Here is a 27,098-nt window from a genome sequence, read left to right as displayed (position 1 = left end):
ATTCAGCCCAAGTGTCCACGGGAGTGCCTGAGAGCTTTTCGGCAAGCCACCAATGAGCGGCCGTGCCCTTCAAGAACATGCTGGCATGCCTCACCTTGGACTTTTCATGATATGTCTCGAACTTGACGGATTTGTCCCCGGCTTTGAATTCCTTTTGCTTATGAACATGGTGCTCATAATCCCCATGCGTCCTCTTGATTCCACGTTCATGTGGATCAGCCCTGGCATCCATAGATGCTCCTGCATACTTAGGTGGCATACGTGGACGTGAACCATGTGCTGTACCTGCATGCATGTGTGTAGCCCCACCACTTTCTCTTGCAGCATAAGCATGATCCGGAGAGGATGTGGAGATGGGAGCATGAAGAAATGGCTCTTCATGGGAGAGTTCAACAGGTAAAGTAGTAGTACGGGGATGTCGGTGCTCTCTAAGCCCATGAGAAACCTGCAATGATGAAGAATGAGGCTTGTAACGATCATCTCTAGAAGTAATGTTACCTTCATAGGCATGGCTATGCCTCCCATATAAGGTAGAATCACGTCGGGATGTAATGGAAGGCTCCTCTTTGTGGACAGCAGATTTCAGCTTTGGAGAGGCTATCCCAGGCATGTCCACCAATGGAGATCTCTTTATAACAAGCTCCCCATCCTGGCCCTGCAATACATCACCCTTTTCCACTAAGAATGAAAGAGCTAGCTCACGAGGTTTCAGCCCTGATCCACGAGCCAAAGCTTCAAAGTCTTGAAAGACGGTTGCCTCCTTTTTCTTTGCATCTAGCACTTGTTGAATGTGTGGGTCCTCACGTAGGCTGGCCAATTCCATCTCCCTAGCATGGAGAAGCTCTCGCATACGCTGAATTTCAGCATTGATGGCACTTGGCTCTTGCTCTTGCTCCTGCATTTTCTCCTTGCCACGGGACGGCTGTCCCAACCATACATGATCACGGGCATAAGGCATGTGTCCACTTGCTTGAGTTCCACTGGAGTGCCCCTTTGAATTTGGCACTTCCTTGCTACTTGCTTGGCTAGCCATAATAAGAGTAAAGTCACTAATGGAGAGTGGTCAGGAAGCCTTTGGATCGTCTCCCAATGTAGAAAAAGGAAGATCCGTGCTCTGATACCACTGAAACGAGACCCAAGCAGGGGTCACCCCTTCCTGGACTCACTTCTCCAACTAGCACTTTAATATACACTCTTAAAAGACAATAGCACAAGACAAAGTAGCAATAAAAAGTAATTAACAACTTTGAGCATAGATAGATGACACCACACTGAGGCCGGAACGGCCGGCCCCCCCCCAAGGATTGATATTATTACTTGGGAGAATTTGTTACAAGTACACGGGCCCAAGGCCAGATTTCCAATAAGCAATGCACGATGAAAAACAAAGTATCAAACCCAAACATGTTTGTTGATGCCGAGTCTGCAGTCACCAAGGGCTGCCCCGTCCATAGCACCTTCCAGAGTCACACTCTGCGTGCAATCCACCCGTCCCTGGCACTACGGATCACGCCGTGCCAGTCCTAGCAATGGGGCACCCTCACGGAGTTGACTCGGTGAATGGAAGAGGAGTCCAGACATAGGAGAGCAGGAGAATTCCTCATTCTTCGCGATGAAAATCTTCTGGAGCCACCGTACAGCCAGTAGGAAGAGTGAAACAACCTGGGCCACTTGTAGGAAATGCGTAAGTCCTAAATCCACGCGGATAACCCCACTGGTTTGACCTGTTGTACCTGCTGTACCTGCTGTACGACCAGAATCAGCAAATAATGATGGTACTGTACCTGCTGTACATGCTGTACGACCAGAATCAGCAAGTAATGATGGTACTGTACCTGCTGTACCTGCTGTACGACCAGAATCAGCAAATAATGATGGTACTGTACTTGCTGTACCTGCTGTACGACCAGAATCAGCAAGTAATGATGGTACTGTACCTGCTGTACGACCAGAATCAGCAAGTAATGATGGTACTGTACCTGCTGTACCTGCTGTACCTGCTGTACGACCAGAATCAGCAAGTAATGATGGTACTGTACCTGCTGTACCTGCTGTACCTGCTGCTGTACCTGCTGTACCTGCTGTACGACCAGAATCAGCAAATAATGAGTGCTCCAGCCTGTTTTCTCTAAATCCCAGCCAGCAATTGTGTTTTCTTCCTCCAAAATGCAAGGGAGAGGGCTGGAAGTGAGGCGCCTTCCTCCCATGCAAAGGATTGGGTGTGGTAGGTGGGGTAGGTGGCCAACCCCCACCCCACATGCTATAAAAGGGTGCCCAGGCCAAAAGAAGGTGCCCACACTTATAAAGTGTCCACCTACTTTTAATGAAGTATGAAACCTGTAAGTTATAAGACTTATAACTTAAAACTCTTATTAAAATAAGGATTTCCCACCTGTTCACACGCCACAAAACCTGTCAGAAGACAAGGCATTCCACGGCTCACGGGAGGGCGTCCCCGACCCCTGAGCTAGACACACATGTCAAGCATGCAAACGAAACCAGTTCACGCGAAAACATTTCAAAGGCAGGCAAACATGAGTGCACAATGCAACATTGTTAAAGGATAATCTCCGTTCATGTACTTGCACAATACTTGACATTTCCGGGCACAAACAGGCCCACCGGAAAGTCAATTCCAGGTACACACACAGTGTACAATCCACCCGTCCCTGGCACTACGAATCACGCCGTGCCAGTCCTAGCGGTGGTAATCCAGAAACATACACCGTGTGCAATCCACCCGTCCCTGGCACTACGAATCACGCCGTGCCAGTCCTAGCGATGGAGCACCACTACGGAGTATGCTCATCCAGAGCCCAAAGCTCACACAAGAAGATAAGAGGACCATTAGATAGCTCAATGGTGACAATTAAGAACCAGATAGAACCAGGATTTTGGAGCATTGATGTGCAAGTTATGGCAAAGGATGGATTGGAGTGGACAAGAAGACCTGTCGGCTGAGTGGAATGCATGAAGAGACTGTCGGCTGCAGTAAAACAGGTCGGGTAACTTCAATAATGAAATTAGTGTCCAGGCGGCTGGCCGACCAGCAGTCGGCTAGATCTCTAGTTTGTCCAAGGCCTATAAAAGGCAAGTTTGCTCATTGTTTCAGTCATTCACTCCCTCTTGGGTGTGGGTCTAGATATAGGACTAGAGTTAGGGTTTTCTACCTTTTCCAAAAGGCAAGGCTGCAAGGGATTATGTACCTTTTTGTACCATATGAAAATACTGAATTTCCAGCCATCTCTCTCTCTCTCTCTCTCTCTCTCTCTCTCTCTCTCTCTTCTGTCTGCGTTTTTGCATCAGCATGTTCTAAGTGGTGTTTAGGGCTGAAAGAAGACTCTTAGAGCTTCCGCATGTAACATTGGTATCAGAGCATCAGGAGGCTAAACACTGATTCAGTCCCAGATAAAGGTGTACAGGTCCAAGGTATAGGAAAGTGCACAGGTACGAGGACCAAGGCAAGGAACACAAGACCAGGAAGAACTCCCAGGAGATTGGTTGGTGGTGTTTCACAAAGCCCAAAGGGGATGGCAGTCCTATGAGCCAGGAAATGCTTTCGGGCAATGGTTCCAAGGGAGGATGATCCTCCAAGGGGTGGAGTGAGAGTGCCAGACTCATTTCTCAGGAATGAAGACCAAGACAGTGTTCAGAGACAGGGCAGTAACGGAATGGGCACTGGATGGAACATATGCATAGATCTTCTTCAGAGTTAGAGTGGATTTGGAGACCGGGTCGGGTATTTAGTGAAAAGGTTGCCAGAGTAGGAAGGATGACAGAGGGACTCTGGGAGTAGAATGGGATGATGACAATCATCCAAGCAGCAGTTTTGGAATCCCGTCATCAAGTTTAGCAGAGGGGGATGTCATGTGCACACACATGTACATGCTAATCTCAAGACTAATCCTAGAGTGCAACCAGATAAAGAAGGATTAAGAACCAGATAGAACCAGGATTTTGGAGCATTGATGTGCAAGTTATGGCAAAGGATGGACTGGAGTGGACAAGAAGACCTGTCGGCTGAGTGGAATGCATGAAGAGGCTGTCGGCTGCAATAAAACAGGTCGAGTAACTTCAATGATGAAATTAGTGTCCAGGAGCTGGTCGACCAGCAGTTGGCTAGATCTCTAGTTTGTCCAAGGCCTATAAAAGGCATGTTTCCTCATTGTTTCAGTCATTCACTCCCTCTTGGGTGTGGGTCTAGATATAGGACTGGAGTTAGGGTTTTCTACCTTTTCCAGAAGGCAGCCCATGGCTGCAAGGGATTATGTACCTTTTTGTACCATATGAAAATACTGAATTTCCAGCCATCTCTCTCTCTCTACTCTTCGTTCTGTCTGCGTTTTTGCATTAGCATGTTCTAAGTGGTGTTTAGGCTGAAAGAAGACTCTCAGGGCTTCCGCATGTAACACTACGTCTTTAGCTTCAACCTTCTTCACAGCTTGAGCGTCCGCCCATTTTGAAAGATAATCCACAGCAGTAAGAATGTAGCACTTCCCTTTGGATGCCATGGGCAAAGGTCGCACTGCATCAATACCCCATCTTTCAAAAACATTAAAAGACAAAAATGTATGCCTGAGCTCATACTTTAACACTCTCTTGCCCAATTGTTGACATTGTTTGCAAGACCTACACCAATGTGATACATCTTTTTGGATGCTAGGCCAAACATAACCCTCCAAAAACACTTTATGCAAGGTTATTTTCATGGTACCCTTTTTTCAGTCTTGAATTGCACCCACTAACCTAAGCCACGGCCTACCTAGGATCAAAGGAAAAGCACCCATCCCTGTAGGCATAATGTGACAATTCACTTTAACATTTACACTAAAAACCTTTACATCAAGATCCTTGAGGATATCTAAACACCTTACTTTAGCATGATTTGCAAGTTGGACCTAGAAATCCCACTTGTCTCTAATCCAAGCCTCTCTACACAAGATTGTGTAATCACATATTTTGTGCATCCCCATCAATGTAGGCTTCTCCCATACCTTGTCCTTTGTGCCAAGCATCAATAACTGGGCATATATTAGGAAGCTCTTCTAGTGAGTACACCTTGATAGTGCCTTTCCTTGGTTTCTTACCTTTTGGATTCACCAACCTTTTCCACTCTCTTCTTAGTCTTGGACAAAGCTCCATGAGTTGGCCATATGATATGTTCACCTTCTTATTGAGAAGATCCTTCTTTAACACATAATTTGTTTGACCATCTCCAAGAGGCAAATCTGCTACTTGATAGTGTCTTCTTGGCTTAGCTTTCTTTTTGCTTGTTGATGCTTCTTCTTGTCGTTTCCTCTTCTTGGCCTTTGCTTGGTCACCTTCGGATTCTCTCTCTCAAGTTCTTTTCACGGGCATAACATCAAGTTCTTGATCTGTGGTCGCTTCTTTCACTTGTATTGAACTTACACAACTGCTTTGCCTTTCCCCTCAGGTGTCAAACCACTAGAGCTTTGGCTGGTCCTTGATTTCCACTGCAAAATCATTACTCCGATTAGGCAAGGTTGATAGTAAAGGATACATATCTTCCTCTCTTTGAGAAGGTTTATCAGAGTTAGGGCTTGTATGGTCCCATTCACCACAATTAAAACAATTATAAGGTTCAAACATTCTTCTAAGCACTTCACCATATGCTTCATGTCTTGGACCAGGTGGCCTATATCTTCTACCCCTTTCTCTTCCACTCCCTAACAAATTCAAACTAAGGTTCTTGAAGAGGTTGACTACTTCATGCATCTCCTTTTTAAATTCATCATCATTTTGACTTTTCACTAACAGTTGAGGTGAGGTTTGCACTAAATTCTTGACCTCTCCTTTGACTCCCTCCTCTATAATCTCCACACTATGATTTACTTCCTTTCCAAGTTGACCTAACCTAATCATCTTCCATTCTTTCTCCTAGCTAACTCCGCAGCTTCTTCAAAAGTTTGAATATTTTTTAACTCCACTTTCAACCTTAAATTTCCTCTTAAATCAGCAACAAATCTATCTTTTTTTAACATAGATGGAGGGGTTTCATTCCCTAAACCAACACACCACCTATCCCTCAATTTTGTGAAGTACTGTACATAGATATCCAAACTTCCCAAGAAGATTTCACAATGACTTATTATTCCAAAAAAGTTGATATGGTATATTGCTAGATATTGGGTAAATATGCACCCAACTGACAAGCGAGCCATTGACACACTTGAATGGAATAAAACCCACAGCTCTAAGCCTCAAACATAAAATCCCATGAGAGTAATAAATAACTAGTCCATTACCATAGCCATCCCAAGGAAGATAAACACTGTTGATATATAGCAAAAAAGCTTGACTTGATACAAAAGACCATTGTTGGATATGTCCATGAGATGGATACATGACTTTGCTTTACCAAAAGATACAAAATGCCCGCATAAAATCAGTTACTATCCACATCTTCTTGTTGCACTATTTCTGTATCAATGACTCATTCTGGTAAATCCCAAGCAATACGTACATTATCCAATCCTGCTGGTATTTGGAGTAAGATAAACCATTCATAGTCATTACGGAAAGATCTTATGATGTTTAGTCGAAAACCCACAGTTGAGATGTGTTGTATCCAGGGTTTCACTACAAGAGACAGAGTCATGATGTTAATTTTTTTACTACCCTCACACACCTAATACAGCATATAAGACTTTAGTAGTTACAAGTTGGGAAATTCATTAGGATGTGACTCCAGCTTAGATGCAAACTTGACCTTATACACTAGGAACACATTACAACACAACCTCTTAAAGAGTCCACACTTTCATCCTCAACGTAAACTCCAACTTTTGTTAAATCCTTCTCTCCTTGAGATTGACCTTGTCTTACTAATTCAAAACAAAGCTCAACATGATGCCCATACGTGGATACATAAAGAGAATACACTCACACAATACCCAACACATCCCGACAACCAACTATCTCCAGGCTTAGGAGACAAGCTTTCCACAAACACAAACCCACCGGCTATGAAATGAGCAAGCCAAAAAAACACCTAATTTTTGCTAATGTCGACAGTCATACTAGTGAGCAGGAGGATGACTGCACTCAACTCACAAGTACATCAGCAAACAAGCAAGTTGATGTCAAGGGTTTAAGAAACTCATTGATGAACTGAAGTTGATCGAAGTTCTACAAGCACCCTAGGCCTTCATGACCTTTATCGCCTTGGATAACTTCACGAGAAGGACCTCACCGTGAGTGGTTGTTCTCAATTAGCAGCATCATGATCTTCCCATTCTGATCCTCAATGACAGTAGCTTGAAAAAAATCACCACCTTTAGCACGGCAGCTTCTTTACTTTCGCTTGAGTGAAACCTTCAGTATGAGTAGCATGAAGAACATAACTAAATCTATGATGGTCTCCACGATAGAGCATACTCGACTCTCTCGAACAAAACCAGCAACGTCTCCTCAACATTTACGGCAGAAGCTCTTGACTGTTGTCCCACCGTGTCTATTTATAATGACTCAGGCTTGAGATTCTTCTGAAAGGACTGGGTATTTCTCCTGCCATCTTCGGTGCCATATGCGCCGGCCATCTCCACGTGCTTGCCATATTGCCGTAATACAGTCCTTAGACGGTGGCCGACTGCTTTCCATGCTGCTCCCATGCACCTACTATCTTGCCTTGTTTGCTTCTTCCCTATGATCGAGACGGTTCTGGTGATTCTTCTCCTGCTGATTTTGTCTGGCTTTTATCACCTTTGGTGCCCATTTTCCTCAATGGTGGCCACTAAGGTGTTAAACACCTTAGTTAAATCCCTTAGAAGCTTTTGTTCAATACCTTTACATACTTGATATAAAAAACTACCTTCACCACCATTGTCCAATAAAAATATTGATCATACCTTAATGCTACCCAATCTCGGCCATCACCAAAACCTTATTACATCAGAAGAAACCCCAAAAATAGCCTTTGTAATGACAAATTCCGAAAGTGATGAACTACTACACCCAGTCTTCTGAGGCAACCATTGTCAGAGTTTGCTATCCCTAGGTATCATTACCAAGGTTCCTACATTGGGTTCAAAAACATATCAACCATGGAGAACTCCTGGCAAGGTACATCATCATTTCTTGAGCTGTGATATTCACACACACGATGCATCAAACATAATGCTATAAATATACAAAATGTAATGATGCATGTCAAGGTACAACCACGTCTATTCTGAAGAATAAACATGCTATAATACCTACCCTAGGTACAAGCCAACCATCATTGGTTAACGTCTACGGAAGGCCAATCTCTCCTTACGTAGACGTTAATATATCTTTTCTTTCTTGCTTTTTTTTTTTCTTGCACATAGACACAGGTGTTGTTCTACATGCATTGGGATGAGTGTGTCATGGGCTGCCTCTGTAAGAGTGAGTCAACCTCTTCAAAACCCAAGTCTAGATCCATTGCAGCTGATCCCTGTCTGAAGGTGAGAGCTCCCCAAATCTCTTCTATCTTCATGCCAATCTTGGTGTCTTGGACCGGGCTCTCTAGGATGCAGACACTCTGTTGCCTCTCTAGTCTCTAGGGGTCTTTCAGATGGAGGACAGAGGCAGGGTCCGATAGCGTGGTGTCTGAAACGATGCCAATCATGCCTCTCGGGCTGCAAGCCCACTTATGAATCTGTCAATGCAGGAGAGGTTCGGTCCATGCATCCTCATATTAGACCGAGAAAAATTGAGGCTCCTGTGGATGCGCCCAAACTTGCAGTAGGTGCCAGGGGTCCTATCCTCCCATGGTATCAATTCCTCCCAGGCGGAGTATTCAACCCCCGAGATAGTGTCCAGTTCTTTCTCTCCTCTCTCTCGTGTTTATTCTCAGATTTTCTCAAGGTTTTACCCGTGAAATTGTTGTTTTCTTGAAGATAAGCTAAGTACCCGTGCCACAGCCCTTACGAAGGCCTATTTCAGCTTCTTTGCGAGGAGCTGTATAATGCCGTAGTAGGAGGCTATATGGATATTGTATTCCTTAAGGAACACCTCCTCTCAACAAGACGCACTTGTAGAAGTGGGAAATACTTGCCAGGACGTAGTTTCGCCTGCCTCTTGTCCTGAGAGAAACCAAGGGGGTGTATGCATCTTAGTTAGTGAGTAGTTTCTCTCATCAGTGCTAGACTCTAGCACGATTGTACAGGGGAGAGCCCAGTGGGGAGGATCGGGTGGGTCTCCTCAATATTTATACCCCCAACACGGTCGCGGGGCGGAGAGAGATCTAGATAGAGGTGCGGCAAGAACTTTCCCAGGCAAATTTCTCGTGCATAGTAGTGGACTTCAACATGTTAGAGGACCCAGAGGACAGACAAGGAGGAGGAGACACCACACAACGAAATAGCCTTGGGCCGACCCCCCCCCCCCTTTCCGAGTTATATTAGATAAAACTCCTTGGAGTTGTCTTGAGTACAAGTTCTTAGAGCTAGAGAGCTCTCTTGTCTTTTTACATGTCTCAACAATGAGAGAATAGTTGAATTATAGTTCTTGCCCAAGAGCACTTGAGAAAAACGCTCACTTATAGTCCAAAAAACATCTTTTTTAATAGTAAAAGCTCCTCTTTTTAGTTTTTAAAAAGCTTTTAATCTTTTGCTTCCCAAAAGCTAGTCGCATCATTCCAAGCCTGTAAGGTGACCTTGCGTTGCTTTCTACCATGTGTCAATGTCATGTCGCCATCGCCATGTCATCAATGCTATGCCACCTTTTTTTTTTGGGGCACGCTGTCACGTGCATCCCGCACTTGGATGCCACGTAGACACATTTATGTACAAGGTCAGGTGTGCACTGTCCTGCACATGAAACAGTGCCAGTCTGCACTGTGAGTCTCCCTCTGGAATGATGTCAGTTGTTCTGTATGTTTGGTCTGCCACTAGATGTCAGACAGCTGTGTAGATGTAGGTATGCATCAGGTTTGGACACGGGGAAGGCTATGGGCCACCCCAAGGGGGCGAGGCAGCCCCAGGACTTACCCACCAGCCCAAGGAGGGGCTGGGCAGGCTGTCGGCCAGCCCAAGAGGGCTTGGCCAAGCAGCCGACTTGCTTTTGGGCCAGCCCAGCCAGTTGGCTAGCCCATAGGGCAGCCTGGACTGCACGCGGCCAGTGCCCAGGGGCTGCCCAGCAGCCTGTGCTGGCTTGGACAGCAGCCACAGAGGCAGCCAGGACAGTCCAGCAGTCCAGTGTGAACATGTGGGAATTTTCAGCATTAAATGCTTTTAAACAGGTCGTGGAGGGAAATTTAACCAGCCGACCAGCATACTGAAGGGGTATAAATACCCAAGGTATAATTCAGTTCACTTATCTCATTATTCACCAAGAGCTCAAGCAAACCAAGGGCTAGACAAGCCAAGGGAATTGCTAAGCAAAGGGGTGGAGAACTGAAGGTCAAGGGCAAGGATTTTCCAGCCAAGAAAAGGTCCAAGATTGCTGTATTTTCTTTCAGATTTCTCATCATTCTAATAAAGCAAATACACCATCCATGGTGGGGGCCCTACAGAGGGTAATTGGGACCCAATACTGTGTCCTCTCCACCTCTCCCTCTCTCTCTCTTTTTTCTGCATTTCTCCTTTCAGTTTGTGCGTTAATTTCTGTCGCGAAAAGAGTGCTGAATTCTGAGTATTGAAGTTACCGATTCTTCTCCGAAGCTTCCGCATATTATAGTGGTATTAGAGCTTACTTCAAGTACAAAGATTCAGCAAAGAAACCAGAATTTTTTCTCGCTCGTGCGGTTGGTTTTTAGACGTTGGTGGACTACCCCTTTCTGTCCCTCGAAGGATAGCCTCCGGAAGCCTCCGGACGTCTCCCACACAGATAGTGGATGGTCAGATTGCGTTCCGGAAAGGAATTACATTTTCCTGCTATGGCGACCTTCGACGACGAGAGAGACCAAGAACCATGGGACCAGAGTGCACCAGGCAGCCCAGCTAGGGCACCAAGCTTGAGTGTCACAGACATGTTCCAGCAGATGATGCGAGCAATCGCAGAACAGACAGCCAAGTTGGATGAGCAGAAGGCGCAGATCTTGGCTCTGGAGGGGTGCGTCAATACAATGAGCGTAAACCAATGAGCGTTGCGAGCAAGGGTATTTTATGAGCAACAATTCCGAGATAATAATAAAACCTTATTTCCCTATGAAATACAATACCTCCTGAAAGAGGAGCCACAAGAATATGCTTTAACTGGTTGGCTGCTTGGAGTTGTTTAATAACAATAAAGAAGAATGCAAACTGGCATGTCATGACATAGAACTGGAATGCAACAAGGTTAGTTTGTTAAAGATTGTCCAAAGCATCATTTTAAATATTCTTAGATACATGGGATCTCACATATACACCTTACTCACACATATAGGTAGACTTATGCATAAAGCTTGCATATATCCAAACTCAAGAAGTGCTCCTTTGTGAGAAGATGAAAGCTGAGTTTTACTATGAATGATAAGGAGGGTTTGAATTTAAGAAGAAGACATCATCTATCAATAATTTAAGGTCATATGTATTTAAGACAATAAGAAAGTGTAAGGTGGCACAAACAAGAAGCTTCAAAAAGAGGGTAGTCCAATTTGTGAGTCTACGTGATGGACTAGTCCAAGGGGGAAGAGGGGGCTATAGGATTGTCCAAGAGAGCAACATGATCCAATGCATGAAAAGATGGAGCTAGTGCAAAGTGTGACACCCTCAACCAAGGTGCACATGGAAGATGCTTCAAAGGAAATAAATAGGCAAACAATTAGGTCCTTGTTACATGTTTGTAGTCAATACAGAGAAAAATTTTGAAAAACGCATCATCAACAAAAGTATTATAGATGGATTTAAGAGATATATTGGGCAAATTTCATCATGTCTAGGACTATGTGCAATTTTAGTAAAGGTCCATGAATGTGATATTAAATCATCTAAGTTGCCAACAAGAAGGTTCATTGTTCTTTAGTTCAAGTGAGAACCAAATTCATGCGATGTGCATGATTTCAGGGTTCTAACATCTCTAGCCTCAAACATACTCATGTATCTTATGAAGCTACAGAAAAACATTAATCATCAAGCTACAAACAAAACAAGAGAATGGCTTGTGAATCCTTTATGACATAGACCTGCAATCCACCTAATACAAGAGTCAAGTAATACATCATCTATCAAGCTCAAAAAATGAAGCTATGAGTCTGTGTGGGGGGACAGGAAAGCATGAATCCACATAATCCAAAAATAGCGCTATGCAAAAGACTACTTCTCATTTGCTTCATCATCAAGAAAAATACACCTTCTCCTACGTTGCTCCCGTCCCAATGATCGATCATACGATATGGTGCTTGTCATGTGTATTGCCATTGCCTCTGCATAACATGGTAACTCACTTTAAACTTCCATGACAACATCAAAGAAAAAGAGAAAAGAAAAATGTAATAGAAAGACATGCATGTTTTACTTACTAGTCGGATGGTGCATCATACACTTCATAATCACCAGAGGATGTGTCACTTTCTCCAAGGTCTGCCACCTTTTTTGTGCCATAGATCTCCTCTATATATGGTGAAAGGTAATCCTTGCATATCTCCTCATCATTATCAATGACCAAGCAACCACGACCGGTGTGCATAGATGCCTTTAATATAGGCCCTGTCCCAGCCCCCAACTCCAATATTGTACCTGTTCGTGGGCAAAGAGCCTTAGTAAACATAAGCATATGAGAGGGACTCCTCTCTAGAATCCCTCGCCAACTACCACTTTTTCCACCACGTCGTGCTCTATTGCTTGAAGGTAAGTAATGACCAATAATCTCACAAGAGAGGTCCTGCTGCAAAATATTTCCCACCTACAAATTGAAATACACATAGTATTAAGTGATCACATTCAAAAGTAACCTCCAATCATTTAAATTCAATGCACTCCTAATAAGTACTGAAAGTGTCATTCAACCTTTAATGCACTCTCACTATTGAAAGGAGGATCCTTTCCCCTCTTGTGGAATGCCAAAGCATAAAATACATTCACCTATACAGGCAACAAAGAAAAAACAACACAATATTAGATGACAAATAGCAAGAATTAACATTCAAGTGAATAGTCTTAAACCTTTTGCATATGTCCATGCTTTTGTAGCAGAGATAATGACTCAGAGCTCTCCATAATCCATCTGAAACCTAGCTCCAAGCCTGTACGCTTTGCAAAGCGCTCCACAGAAACAAGAGAAGAACTCAAGCAAAACACTAAGACCCATCCCATATCATCCATAACACATGATGCCGCCAATAGAGAGAACTTCATGTGGTCATCTGTAAGGACATTCCATTGTGGAATACCTTGAAACCCATGAATAGGCAAACCTGCATATTAATCATGTATGTCAGCAAGTTCCTTTTACACAAACACCATCACAAAAAAGGAGTATACATTAAAAAAGTTTTACCAGTAGGAAGATCAATGAAAGTAAGGTCAACACTCCAACTACTTGGCTTGGAATTTCTCATCTTTGGACCTCCACCCAAACGCACATAAAACTCCCTCATAAAAGCAAACCCCTCATTGAAGTTTCCGGATGCAAACTCTTTTCCAAGCACTATGTAATCGTAAATCCAAACCTTGGAATGATTTTTGACTCCATGCTTCTCCACGAACAAAAAGCTAGAAAGTGGAGCATACACCATAGCTCCCTTGGTACTTGTCTTGTGTGCTATAGGACTCTCCAAATTACGGGTGTCTATAGATAGTATGTCCGACAAAAAAACAAATTAATAAAATCCAGAAAACTATTAAAAACAAATATTTAAATACAATCCAGAAGAACCCAATGTTACCTTTTATTACATCTCCCTTTTTTTGAGAGGGACGCCCCTTGTTTTTTCCCAAAGCATGCATCTCTAGCTCTTCTCTCTCTTTGATAGATTTCAACTCTGCCTCCATTTTCTTCCTTTGCTCCTCTGACATCTCGCCTGATGACCCAGAATCAGATTTGCATTCTCCTTTTAAATGTTGAAGGTATCTCTCCTTCTCCTCCTCTAGGCACTCTCCTTTCTTCATGTCAATCCACCAAGGGCAATGCTTTCTCTCCCAATCCGTCAAGATAAAGACTCCATTAGGATCTTTACCTTCACGAAAGATGGAAGAGGTATACATACTATAGGTTGGAGGAGAAATCACAACCCAAGCCTTGCATATGTCAGGCAGACCATTGATTGTTTTCTTGGCTATTACATGCATTAAAAACCTACAAAAGAGATATAATAAATCAACTAAAAAATAAACACGGTTCATAAGATTTCAAGAAACAATGCAAAAAGAGAATTACCTATAAACCAACCGTCTTGAGGAGTTTTTCAGATCCACATGCTTGGCCGGCGGAGTTGCCACACTCATCTCTTTCTGGAGTTCATAAAACAGCACTCCTCTATAACGGTTTACAATATCTGCAAAATAAGTCTCTATGTGCACATCGGCAGGTAGCTCCACCTTATTCACCCCCTGAGTAGAATCTACCACTTGGTGTAGAAGCCGTGTGGCATCCTCCAATACCTGATCCATCCAAACCTCCTTTGCAAGCCAAGGAATGTAGTGGTGATCTCCAAGTGGCATACCATAGCTCTGCCGAAAATTCTCATCTGCACCTAACATCTTTAACATTTTCAGCTTGAGATTTTGGGAACAAGCAGCACTAGAAATGGCATAAAGTTTCTCAATTGAGATCTTAAACTTCTCATCCTCAAAGGGCAGCTTCCATAATACATTGAACCACTCCTCTGAATTAGATGGATTTACCACCGAAAGATTCTGTGCCACCAACAGAAAAGAATTAGAAGAAGAAATGCTTGTGATGCCAAAGAACCAAAAGCAGAAGATACAAACCCGTGTCATCCTTCTATTATAGGATTTAACGACACTCCTCCTAGCTAGTGTCTCAGCCTTAATACGCTCATCCTTTGCCAAGCTTGAGGGAATCTTCTTAATTGCCAATTCTAAATCTGATTTCCATTTATTCTTCAAAAAATAACAGCCATTAAAAAAACACTTAATGACAAAGATAGCAAAGTAACATTCTTAACCACCTTTATTAAGTACTTACCCCATATACAATGGGTCCAAGAATAGCTTGAGTGAGAGGATACCAAACTCGCCTTCCAGATTGTGCCTCCCTAGACCTGGCCTTCTCCATCGACCTCTTATCTTCTTCCGTGAAGGAGTCAGTGAAATTAGATGGATCAAGAGAGCAAACCGTGCTTGTATGGAATAAGTAATCTTTGAGGTTTGTCTTTACAATAGCCTCTTCATTCATTCTTCATGAAATAAATAGAAACAACCATAAGAACTAATCAAAACAACCATAAATACAATGTTGAATTTACAAAATGTGTAATACTCACATGTTTATTCTTTGAAGTGCAGCGATAAGCCTCATCTCATCTTGTTGATTAGGCACAATGAATTGCGCCATAACTCGAACATGTTTCTTCTTATCATTACGATACATCTCCTTGATGCTCTCAAGCCAAGAAGCGGTCCCGTGATTTCCCTCCCAAACATAAAACATCTTTCCACTTAACATAGACCACTCATCTTTAGATGCAATCTCCTCCTCAAACTCTTCATTGATAAGCTGCCAGTTTTTGTCCCATGTCTTCATGATATCTTCATCCACATCCTTTGTGCTGCCATCTGGTAGATTTATGGAGAGAACAAACATACCTGTCATCATCAAATATCCTTCCTCTTCAAAAACCTTCTTTAACAATGAGAGATCTTTTCGAAGCTCTCGCACCCTCTCGTTGACCAAGCATCTACACAGAGGGATCAATGGAGGCATGGAACCCTGATTAAGTGCCAAGCTGTCTATGAACTCAGACCCATGTGGCTTGATGATGGATTGTGGAATAAGATCATCCACATCTTTCTCATCCTTGTCACTAGAAGCATCAACCTGTTGTTGAATCGGTATGAAAGGCTCAGTTAGAACTTTGTCTCCAGCTTCTTTGCTAACTTCCTTTTGAATGTGACTCCCTTGACCACTCTCTGCCATTTCAATGGTCTTTTCACTGCCATCACTAGGTGGAGATTTTCGCTTTCTTCCCACATTCTTGGCCGTTGATGTCTTCCTTTTTCCAAGAGCAGGTGACTACAAAAGACATTAAGAGCAAGTGATTATACAAGACATTGTTCTTTGCAACACTATTTCGCCAGCGAAATACATAAGGATGGAAAAACACTTGACATTACATGCATTCAGAGTTGCATAAGACAAATTCACAAATTTCAAGGCATTCATGCACCTCAATTAACCAAAACGAGGAAATTTCAAGGCATAAGAAAAATTTCATAACACATACATGCGAAATAGTCTTCGCCCTGTTCACAAACACACACACACACACACATACTATTTCGCTGGCGAAATAGTGTTTACCTAAGGCAAATATTTTGCCTCTCTCGTCTTCATCATCACCGCTCTACACATGCCCTTCAATTCAAATCGAAAAAGTCATCATCACAAATACCTTTCCACATTGCATTGAGTGGAGGATGGATGTGTACTCCAAGTTGGGAAGGTTTCCACATTGCATTGAGTGGAGGATAGATAGGTATGCTCACAAGAACACACACATACACTATTTCGCTGGCGAAATAGTGTATGTGTGTGTTTTAGTTACCACAAAAACACACACAAACACTATTTCGCTGGCGAAATAGTGTGTGTGTGTGTTTTTGATAATCTGCAATGAGTGTGTGTGTGTGTTTTTGATAATCTTCTGAGCTTGGCCATCACGACATAATCCTGCAACTATGAAAAGGCGAAATAGTGTGTATGAGTTTTGGCTACCACAAAAACACACACAAACACTATTTCGCTGGCGAAATAGTGTGGGTGTGTGTTTTTGATTGTCTGTAATTTGGATCCGCCACACCTCTATTGCATCAAAAGTGCAGGCTGTCTACGCCTCGGGACGAAAATGCGAGCGCACAAACACACTCACACACACTATTTCGCTGGCGAAATAGTGTGGGTGTGTGAGTTTTGGCTACCACAAAAACACACACAAACACTATTTCGCTGGCGAAATAGTGTGGGTGTGTGTTTTTGATTGTCTGTAATTTGGATCCGCCACACCTCTATTGCATCAAAAGTGCAGGCTGTCTACGCCTCGGGACGAAAATGCGAGCGCACAAACACACTCACACACACTATTTCGCTGGCGAAATAGTGTGGGTGTGAGTTTTCGTTACCACAAAAACACACACAAACATTATTTCGCTGGCGAAATAGTGTGGGTGTGTGTTTTTGGTTTCCTGTAGTGTATATCCTCCAGTTTCTGTTCTTAGCAGAACCCATCATCACAGTCGGCGGACACGCTAGGGTAGACGTAGGGGAGGAAAGGCATGTGTGTGTGTGTGTGTGTGTGTGTGTGTAGTTCTGATTGTCCAAACTTTTCTGACAGTTGTACTCCTATAGCTCTGGTGAGTGTCTGTAGATAAGGCAGTCCTTCCCTCATAATATAGGGAAGGCAGTCGCCTCCCCAGTAGCCAGTTACTTACTGCTCTTGTGCCATATCTTGCCCCTACTTGCCCTCATGAGCTATCAGCTATCCCTCCAATGCTCATGCATGTTTCTATTGGTGCTGCAGTGCTGGCATAATGGCAGTTCTTCTGATGCCGGCGGTCATGTGTCCCAACACCTTGGAAAGCTTGCCTAATTTTTTTTTGGCAATACCCTCCCCAACAGAGGGCAGACGATACCTCCCGGGGGTTGAACCTGGGTCCTTTACTCACCCACCCATTCACTTTAACCACTCGGCCAAGCCCCCTTTGGTAGGGTTGCCTAATTTTAGCACATGTATGGTCCTTATTGTGTCATGCACGCCTGAGCACACTCTGATTTCTCTTTGCCAATTTTACCCCTCTTGAGCCATCTTTCATATGGTCATTCATCATCATCCAACAAGGTGAAGATTAGAGTTAACTCTATCCTTAGCTTGTCTGTCTCTAGTATCATAGATTCAATGAGCCCCTACACAGGCTACACGTGTATTTGAATTCCCAAGGCATGGACTAGCTTTCCATGCTAGTGAGTCTTAAATACACCATGTAACTACATGTCCAATAAGTCTATAAAAACTCAATTCATGTGCTCTGCGATTCATCACCCAACAAACTGCTGACAAATGCCTTGCCCAATCGAATGGTCTTATGGCTCACATTTCCCTCTCATGAAGTTTTATTAACCTAGTTTATGGCTGTTGTGACTTGAGTGGTGGAATCAAGATTTATCTCATAGGTTCTTTTCTTATTCTTGATCAGATGAGAGGAAAGTGACCAAAGTTTAGGCTCACAAGGTTTAGACTCGCATCAAAAGTGCATGTTGTCTACACAAACACACTCACACACACTATTTCGCTGGCGAAATAGTGTGTGTGTGAGTTTTGGTTACCACAAAAACACACACAAACACTATTTCGGGTGTGTGTTTGTGCGCTCGCCTCCTTCTATCATGCCCTACCGCTCATCTATGGCGTAGACAACTCATGTATGGTGGATGTAACTTAGGCGTAGAGATATGGTGGGACAACAATGCGTATAGATATGGTGATCAACCAAAAACACACACCCACACTATTTCGCCAGACACACACCCACACTATTTCGCTGGCGAAATAGTGTGGGTGTGTGTTTTTGGTTGATCACCATATCTATACGCATTGTTGTCCCACCATATCTCTACGCCTAAGTTACATCCACCATACATGAGTTGTCTACGCCATAGATGAGTGGTAGGGCATGATAGAAGGAGGCGAGCGCACAAACACACACACACACTAATATTCTTCGCCTTGCTCACAAACACACACACACTATTTCGCTGGCGAAATGGACTCGAAATACCTTGCTGCTGCCCACTGATCTCCTTGTCCCACGCTTCATGTGTGCTGCCCACTGATCTCCTCGTCCCACGCAGAGGCTGAAGGCAATGCTCGGGAGAATGCTCGGGCGCAGAGGCGGAAGACAGTGCTCGGGCGCAGAGGCTGAAGGCAATGTTCGGGAGAGCGAACTTGCTCGGGCGCAGATGAACGAACTTGCTGAAGAGATTGCTCAGGGGGAGATGCAACGAACTAGAGTCAACAAACTCACACACACCCAAATTAAAGGCTCTCTGACTCACACATACCTACCCAAATTAAAGGCTCTCTAACTCTCTCTAACTCTCTCTAACTCTCTAATCCGAGTTCACTTTCCAGGGTCTCACCCGAGTAAAAGGCGCTCTAACTCACACACACCTACCCAAATAAAAGGCTCTCTAACTCTCTCTAACTCTCTCTCTCTCTAATCCGAGTTCACTTTCCAGGGTCTCCCACACTCGCGTCCATCAATCTCTAGCCTTAATTCCTTTCTATGGGCTCTCTCTCTCTCTGTCTCTCCGGAGATATTATTTAGCCTTAATACTTTGTAGGCTCCCTATTGAGCACTCGTTCTCTCTGTACATCTCTCCCAAGCATACTCTCTCTAGAGCGTTCTGTCATCTAGAGCGTTCTGTCATTTACCCGAATTAAACGCTCAAATCATCAAGAGCTTGACCCACCCCAACAGAGGGCAGACGATACCTCGATACCTAGGTTGCACCTAGGTCCTTTACTCACCCACCCATTCACTTTAACCACTCACCCAACCCCCCTCTGGTAAGCGGATCTAGAGAATCTCTCTTTAACTCTCTTTAAAAAGGAGGCGGCAGCTTGAATGACACACACACACTTGTTGGGTTTAACGCACAACTTATATTCATGATTGCCTGGTTTTATACGGTTATATATTCTCTTTATGCTACATATTATAAATAATAGCTATTTTTAACCTTTTATAATAATTATTTGATTAAAGATCTTGCCTCATAACAAAAAATAAAAAGGACACTCTTTATAAAAGAAGTGTCGCCTCTAACAGGTCGACGAGTTCTTGACAATGGAGAAAGCAATTGTTCAGGATGAGAATGGTCTCAATCAGATGGAGTTCGTAACAATGGCTGGATTTGTTGAGGTGTCCAAAAGAGAATTGTCTTTACATTTTGGCCTGACAGAGGAATCCATCCACCTTCACCAAGTATCTGGTGATCCGGATGATGGCCTGTATTTTGATCTTGCATCTTACCTTAGAGAACAAGAAGTAATGTTTCACCTGGATTTTCAGTTTGGAAAGGTATTTATTGTTCGTGGAGATAAGGTGCCATGCATCCCTTCTCAAGATGAAGATTTTACAGATCTTGAAGTTGAAAAGAGGATTACAGGTGACACATTTCAAGAAGACGATGATGCTACAGTCAGTATAGTGCAATTACTCAGAAATCTTCCATTGAGGAACTCATTGAGAAACACTTTTATGCAAGCTAATGAAATAAAACAAGTGTCAGAGCTACCTAATAGATATGATGGGAATATAATGTTCGAGTTGCCCTATGCAAATCCCTCAACAAGAACCATTGGCATGGAAAGCAAGTTGGATGGGCATACTTGGACAAATGAGATGACAAGCAACATATCTGGATTTGAGGGAGTAGTGAGATACAGAAAGTGTGGTGGCCATTTACAATGCCTTAACAACTTATGCACTGGCTTGCAACGATCTAAAGTAAAAAATGAGAAGCATTGGACTGGTCGGTTAACAAGAGTTTGTCCAGAGGGCTCAACAACAGAAGGATTCGGAAGCCTTAAGTGCTTTTATTGCAGGTCATATCCAACTTGCATCGCTCAATGTACATGCAAGCTGGTGCTTTGTTTTCCCAATGAGATTGCAGGTAGAAAGGTGTCTAGAGGTGTCATACATATTGGCCACCACATGCATCCAGTTGCAGAGGGTGTTTCTAAACAAATTCTGGATAATGTCCATGAAAGAGTTAGTAGAATGGTTTCTAGAGACATTGGTGGTAAACCCAGATCTTTTCAACTAAAACTAGCAAAGGAGATTGTCATGGAATCTTGTCTTTTTCAACAACATGAAGGAGATGTTAAAGTGTCTGACAGAGACTTAAGTGTCTTGCTGGCAAAACTAGCACCTGCTCTCGACAACAGAAGGTTATCACGTTGGAGGAGAGACACACAAGTTGACTTTGGACATCCATGTGGTGACTTTGAGGCTCTGCTAAAGCTCAAATCAAAATTGATGTTTGATTACTTTCAGAGTATTGCATTCCCTGGGCAGATAGAGTTGTCAAGCTTCGAAAGGTGTCATGTCTTTAAAATGTCAACCCAAGGACCAGGTAATGGAGTAGAGTTGGTTAATAAAATGAGGCCTAAAGGTGAGTTAGGTGGCTGTTGGGTGTTCTTTGACTTTGTGAAGGTCTGTTCGGCGAAAAAGACGAGGTGTATTAAAGAATCCTATCAAAGAGGGAGATTCACACCGACCAGAGTATGAGTATGTCACTTACAACACACAACATCACGGTGCACCCAATGTTTTGCAGGAAGTACATAATGAGGGAGAGGTGGAAATACATTCAACAAGGTGGGCAATCAGAAGGACAACACCAGGGAGTAAGGTGCGGTGCCAAGGATACTTGAGAAATGAGAAACGAAAATGTAATGAACTTATTGATAAAAAAGGTAGGGCAGGATTACTAGGAGTGCCAGCACCATGTTTTGAGGGACTCATTGAAATCCCCTCTGGAACCAGGAAACAATTTGTATGGTTTTGTGGAAGTAATGTTGACCATATCTGGGAGCCCTCTCACAATGTAATCGAGAAACCAAGTACTAGACCTGCTGTGTGGCCCGTTGCAATTGGAACTTCATTGGATTCTACAGAAATATCTGCATTGTCAAAGGCAAGCTTTGATTTGAAGAACATTAGTGCAGAGGCACATCAACAAGTAGGGACTCCTCTTGCAAGTCATGATGATGCTGATGTGCGACCCATGAATCGCAATGGAAAGCTAGTGATTGTTGCCAGGGTGGTGAACAAAGAAATGCGGGATAGAATCAAAAGGGCTGCAGAGCTTATTTGCACTGTTCATGGGTGTAGGGTTGTTGTGCCAAAGGAGCATGTTGAATACACTTTATTGACTGAAGGAAGCATCAAGAAAGGACAAAACTACTTGGTTACTGTTTCAGCTTTTCCTTCTTGCACATGCGATGACTTTCAAAATCAGGATCGCAAAGGCAAAAGATACATGCCTTGCAAACACCTTTACTTTATTTATATGCATGAGCTGGACTTGAATGTGGATCACCAAAAGTTTATTCACCAAGCAGCCCTCACTAAAAGAGAGTTGCAGCAAGCTTTGCGACTAGTTGCTTGATGATGTAATTTTTACTTTTTGGTATTGCGCATAGTCCATGTTGGAACTCCTTCAATGTATTTAATTTTTGGTGTTGTTCGCAAATTGCAATGAGTTGTAGCAAGCATTGCTGCTAGTGGCTTGACGATGTAATTTTTACCTTAAGAGATTTAAATTTCAATTTTTCTTTGATGTGCACTTTTTACTTGTATTCATAGGGAAATATAAGCTTCCTTTGTCTTTATTCATACTGCAATGAAACTTATAATGTATTTCTTTTTGGGATCTTCTTTAAAGTCATGTTTGTAATGGATTTAAATTTCAATTTTTTCTTTGATGTGCACTTTTTATCTTTATTCATAGGGAAATACAAGCTTCCTTGAGGTTCATAGTTTGGATATTGCAATGATGATGGCCCTTTTTTTTTTCCTTCGCTCGCCACGCTCGACACTTTACGCTCGTAAAAAGGGCATCCCCGCTCTGGAGGAGCGTACCCGCTCTCCAGCGTCGCTTTTTCCATCTCCTCCTCCCTCTCCTTCCGTACCCCAGATACCAGATCCTCGACACAGGGACCCTCTCGCGGGGTCACAGCCGCAGCCAAGCTCCTTGCTTGAGTTGCAGATGCGTGCATTGGAGATCCGACAACGAGAAGATGACGCCATGCGACGCGTGGAACACGAGCGTTACCTCAGAGCTTTGGACGCCAGATTGACACCGGCGGCGCTCTCCAATCATTTTCCCGAGAAAATGAATTTCAGTAAGTATTATGGTAAACTCGATCCCACAACTCTTTATTCATGGTTACATCAATTTGAAGCTTACTTTGCCGCAGTTAGGAAAACAGATACTGACAGAGTGATCTTAGCTAGTTGGTACTTGGAAGGTGAGGCCATTCCTTGGTGGACTCAGTGGGCTCATGCCCACACCAGAGCAAGTATGGCAGCTTATGTGTGGGACGAGTTTGTTCGCGACCTTAAGCAGCGGTTTCTACCGCCCCACTACCTTGAGCGACTCGAAGACGAGTTCAGGGGAGCACGTCAGAACGTGCAACCAGTCCTTCAGTTTGCCAATAGAATTTGGACTTTATGTCTGCAATTAGGCTTATCTGATACGGACAAGAAAGGGCAGTTTTTGTATGTCCTGGACACGCAAATCCACTGGGAGGTGCGTATGTTTAGGCCAGCCACCTTTGAGGACACACTCTCGCTTGTGCAGAGTGCAGAAATGAAACACAATGGTGGCAAGCCCAAGACTTCCCAGCCGGCTTCTCCCAGGGCTACCGCCTCGGGGGGCAAAAGCCAGAACCAGACGGGGTCTTCCCCAGGACAGAGCCGGGGAGCCTCTGGCTCCAAGAACTCGAACAATGCGTCTAAGCTTACTCCAGACCAGAAAGCGGAGGCAGGCAAGACAGGTGGCAAGTTGAGTGCTGAGGAGCTTTCTCAGTACAAGAAGGAGGGTAGATGTTTCTTTTATCATACAAAAGGACATACTTCTGGGGATTGTCCGAAGAAGCCTCCAAAGGCCGCCGCCGCCTCCACAGCTTTCGTGGTGAGCTCAGCTCCCACACAGACCCCAGCGGCGGCTACCCCTAGTTCTTCAAACCCCGGTGCTTCAGTTGGAGCAATTATTAGCCGGGAGCTCGAAGATAAGTAGAAGGGCACCCATGACCAGGAGTATGAGCGCAACGAATTGCTCAAGTCCTTTGGCTACATAGGTGGCCAGAGAGTCGTCGTCTTGTTTGACAGCGACAGCACGGAGGATGTGGTCACGGAATTGGCCGCTAGGCGTGCCCGTTTCGAGCTGACTTCGGTGGACAAACAGGTTGAGGGTTTTAGCACAGGTATGACAACGAGCGTCAAGTATGAAGCTCTAGGTGCTAAGTTAGTGATTCAGGGCATAGAGTTTGTGCGTGACTTTATGGTTTCCCCTCTGGTAGAAGCAAACATAATTTTGGGTATTCAGTGGTTTCACAAGTTTCTTCCTGATGTCAAGTGGGACAAGCACACGTTCCAGATCAATCGGAATGTGCCAAACACCCTGGTGACCATTAAGTGTGAGCGAGGAATTCCGAACTTTTTGCTCATATGCCACTTGCAGGCTAAGCGAGCAGTCAGGAAAGGCGTAGAGTGTGCGATGATTTACACAGACGGTGGTCAGTGCCTCCGAGAAGTACTCGGTTCTCCACGAAAAGTTCCAGAAGATTTTTCTTCGGGACAGCCTCCCTCCCCAGCTCCCCCCGTCCAGACTGGAGGATCACATGATTGACCTCCTCCCAGGCTCGGAACCCCCGAGCAAGTTTCCGTATCGCCTTTCCAAGGCAATGGAATCGGAGTTGGACCGCCAACTCCAAGAATTGTTGCAATCTGGCTTCATCCGCCCCAGCGTGTCGCCATTTGCAGCACCAATCTTATTTGTCAAGAAAAAGGATGGCTCTTCCCGTTTGTGTGTCAATTATCATGCACTCAACAAGCTGACTATCAAGAGCAGATTCTCGATGCCTCGAATTGACTATATTCCCGAGAGGCTGAATGGAGCAAAGTTGTTCTCGAAACTGGATTTAAAGAGTGGGTACCACCAGGTGCGGATTGTGGAGGGGGACATCCCCAAGACAGCCTTCCGTATGGAACGGGCCCACTATGAATTTGTGGTCATGCCATTTGGCTTGACGAACGCCCCAGCCACATTTAACCGCATGATGATGTGTGTTTTCCGGGATTTGATTGGAAAGTGTGTGTTCATATTTCTGGACGACATACTCATATTTTCAGCTACGGTTGAGCAACATGACGTTGATGTGGAGAAAGTCCTTACGTTGCTAGAAAGCAACGAGCTCTACGTCAATGAAAAGAAGTCGGAATTTTATCTGTTCCAGGTGCATTACTTGGGATATATAATTAGTGCTAAAGGCATTCGACTTGATCCGGCTAAAGTGGCTGAGATTGTTAATTGGGAAGTACCTCAGACAGCCTATGACATTAGATCATTTGTGGGTATATGCCAGGCATATTCCACCCACATCGACAAGTTTTTTGACCTCTCGGCAGATCTCACCAATCTGCTAAAGGGAGTGAAAACAAGAAGGCAAAAGATTCGAATGACTCCACGAGCATTGGAGGCATTGCAGAACCTCAAGGTGGCTTTATCAGAAGCACCTTGTTTAGCACTTGCCTCGTGGGACGAACCATTTCAGGTGATCACCGATGCGAGTAACATCGCAATTGGAGGTGTATTGCAACAGAATGGTCATCCAGTAGCTTACATGTCTCGTAAGTTACTGCCCACCGAGAAGAACTACTCAGTCTATGATCGAGAACTCCTAGCAGTAATACAGGCCTTGAAACATTGGAAACATTTCCTGTGTGGCCGTGGCTTCGAGGTTCGCACTGACCATCAGGCATTGCGCTGGATTCAGACGATGCCGAGTGCACAGTGGAGTGATCGACAACACCGCTGGAGTTAGATATTCCAGCAGTTCGGTGGTATGATTGAGTACCTTCCAGGAAAGGCCAATCCAGTGGCCAATGCTTTGAGCAGGATGGGACAAGTGTCTACGATTCAGACCACTAGACTTGACCTTGTTTGGTACAGGACTAGAGGACATGAAGCACACATACGCGGATTCCGAGGAATTCGGTACTCAGTGGGAACAAGCATTGGATGCCACAGGACCATGCCATTTTCTGATACGCGATGGTTGGCTTTTCTACAAAGGTCGACTATGTGCCATGAAGTCATTCCGGGCAGCTCTTCTCCATGACGCCCATGACGCCATTACAGGTGGTCACAGGGGCATGAATTCGACTCTGGAGAAATTAGAACGGCAATACTATTGGCCAAAGATGAGGCGTGATGTGTTTACATATGTACAATGCTGTGACATTTGTTAAAAGGTGAAAGCTCCTCGTGGAAAGAAGATAGGGTTGTTACAGCCCTTGCCAATAACTGAGGGTCCTTTCCAGGACATTCGATGGACTTTGTCACAAATCTGCCTCCCAGTCCGAGTAAGCGTAATACGCAGTGCTTAACTATTGTTGATAGGTTTAGCAAATTTGTTATGCTTATTCCTTGCAAGGCCAATGTGACCGCCGAGGATGTTGCCCAGTTGTTCATCAGCATTGGTACCCGATTGGGGGGATTCCTAGAACCATAGTGTCAGACCGAGATGCCAAGTTTACCAGTCATTTTTGGAGGGCATTGTTTGATAATTTTGATACTAAGTTGAATTTTTCCAGTGCATTTCACCCACAGACAGATGACCAAACAGAGATATACAACCAGTTGGCCTTTGATGTGCTGAAGTGTTATGTCCACGAGGATCAGCAAGGTAAGTGGGAATCAGATTCGCCTTTAGTTCAAGCTGTTTGGAATGACTCTTTTTCTTTAGCTATTGGCAGGACTCCATATGAGGCAACGTTTGGAAGACCTTTCTAGTCGTTAACCAGGACTTCGTCTTCAGTACCGGAGGCGAACAGAGTGACGGAGTCTTACCAGGAGATCCTAGAGTCAGTAAAAGACAGATTGGCTAAAGCGCAAGAGGCATACACTCGACAGAACAGCTGGCGGGCGGCAGAGAGAGAGAGAGAGAGAGAGAGAGAGAGAGAGAGAGAGAGAGAGAGAGAGAGAGAGAGAGTAAATTACATGTAAAAGATAATGATTAGGGGGGGAGAGAGAGAGAGAGAGAGAGAGAGAGAGAGAGAGAGAGAGAGAGAGAGAGAGAGAGAGAGAGAGAGTAAATTACATGTAAAAGATAATGATTAGGGGGGGAGGGTCGGGCGGCAGAGAGAGGTGAGATACAGCTCAAGGAAAGAGAATTACATGTAAAAGATAATGATTGGGGGGGGGTGCGGGGCAGACTGAAT

General features: G+C 44.1%; 2 protein-coding genes across 3 annotated transcripts in view; one reads left to right on the top strand and one right to left on the bottom strand.

The window, feature by feature from the left end:
- Nucleotides 1–27,098, top strand: part of HIT1 (Membrane trafficking VPS53 family protein) — an 88,660-nt gene that overhangs the window by 25,903 nt on the left and 35,659 nt on the right. The window lies entirely within an intron of this gene.
- On the bottom strand, nucleotides 12,427–15,792 carry LOC147604209 (uncharacterized). Its single transcript, XM_086795277.1, has 10 exons — nucleotides 15,353–15,792; nucleotides 15,290–15,297; nucleotides 15,055–15,155; nucleotides 14,838–14,969; nucleotides 14,450–14,762; nucleotides 13,793–14,050; nucleotides 13,405–13,695; nucleotides 13,071–13,321; nucleotides 12,915–12,989; nucleotides 12,427–12,810 (listed from the first exon to the last, which is right to left on the bottom strand). The coding sequence occupies exons 1-10, from the start codon at nucleotides 15,790–15,792 to the stop codon at nucleotides 12,427–12,429; spliced, it is 2,253 nt and encodes a 750-aa protein (XP_086651403.1).

This window comes from Cibotium barometz, chromosome 62 (genome assembly GCF_041138505.1).
Source record: "Cibotium barometz isolate CiBa-2024 chromosome 62, ASM4113850v1, whole genome shotgun sequence".
In the NCBI taxonomy this organism is placed as follows: domain Eukaryota; kingdom Viridiplantae; phylum Streptophyta; class Polypodiopsida; order Cyatheales; family Cibotiaceae; genus Cibotium; species Cibotium barometz.
This window is presented reverse-complemented; position numbering and strand designations above follow the sequence as displayed.

Bases quoted from the DNA above. Each gene is read 5' to 3' on its own strand.
- LOC147604209 (XM_086795277.1), bottom strand. From the start codon at position 15,792: ATGCCTCCATTGATCCCTCTGTGTAGATGCTTGGTCAACGAGAGGGTG. The intron at 13,696-13,792 runs GTAACATTGGGT...TACTATCTATAG, and splicing joins AAAGGGAGATGTAATAAAAG to ACACCCGTAATTTGGAGAGT. The intron at 12,811-12,914 runs GTTGAATGACAC...TTCAATTTGTAG, and splicing joins ATAGTGAGAGTGCATTAAAG to GTGGGAAATATTTTGCAGCA.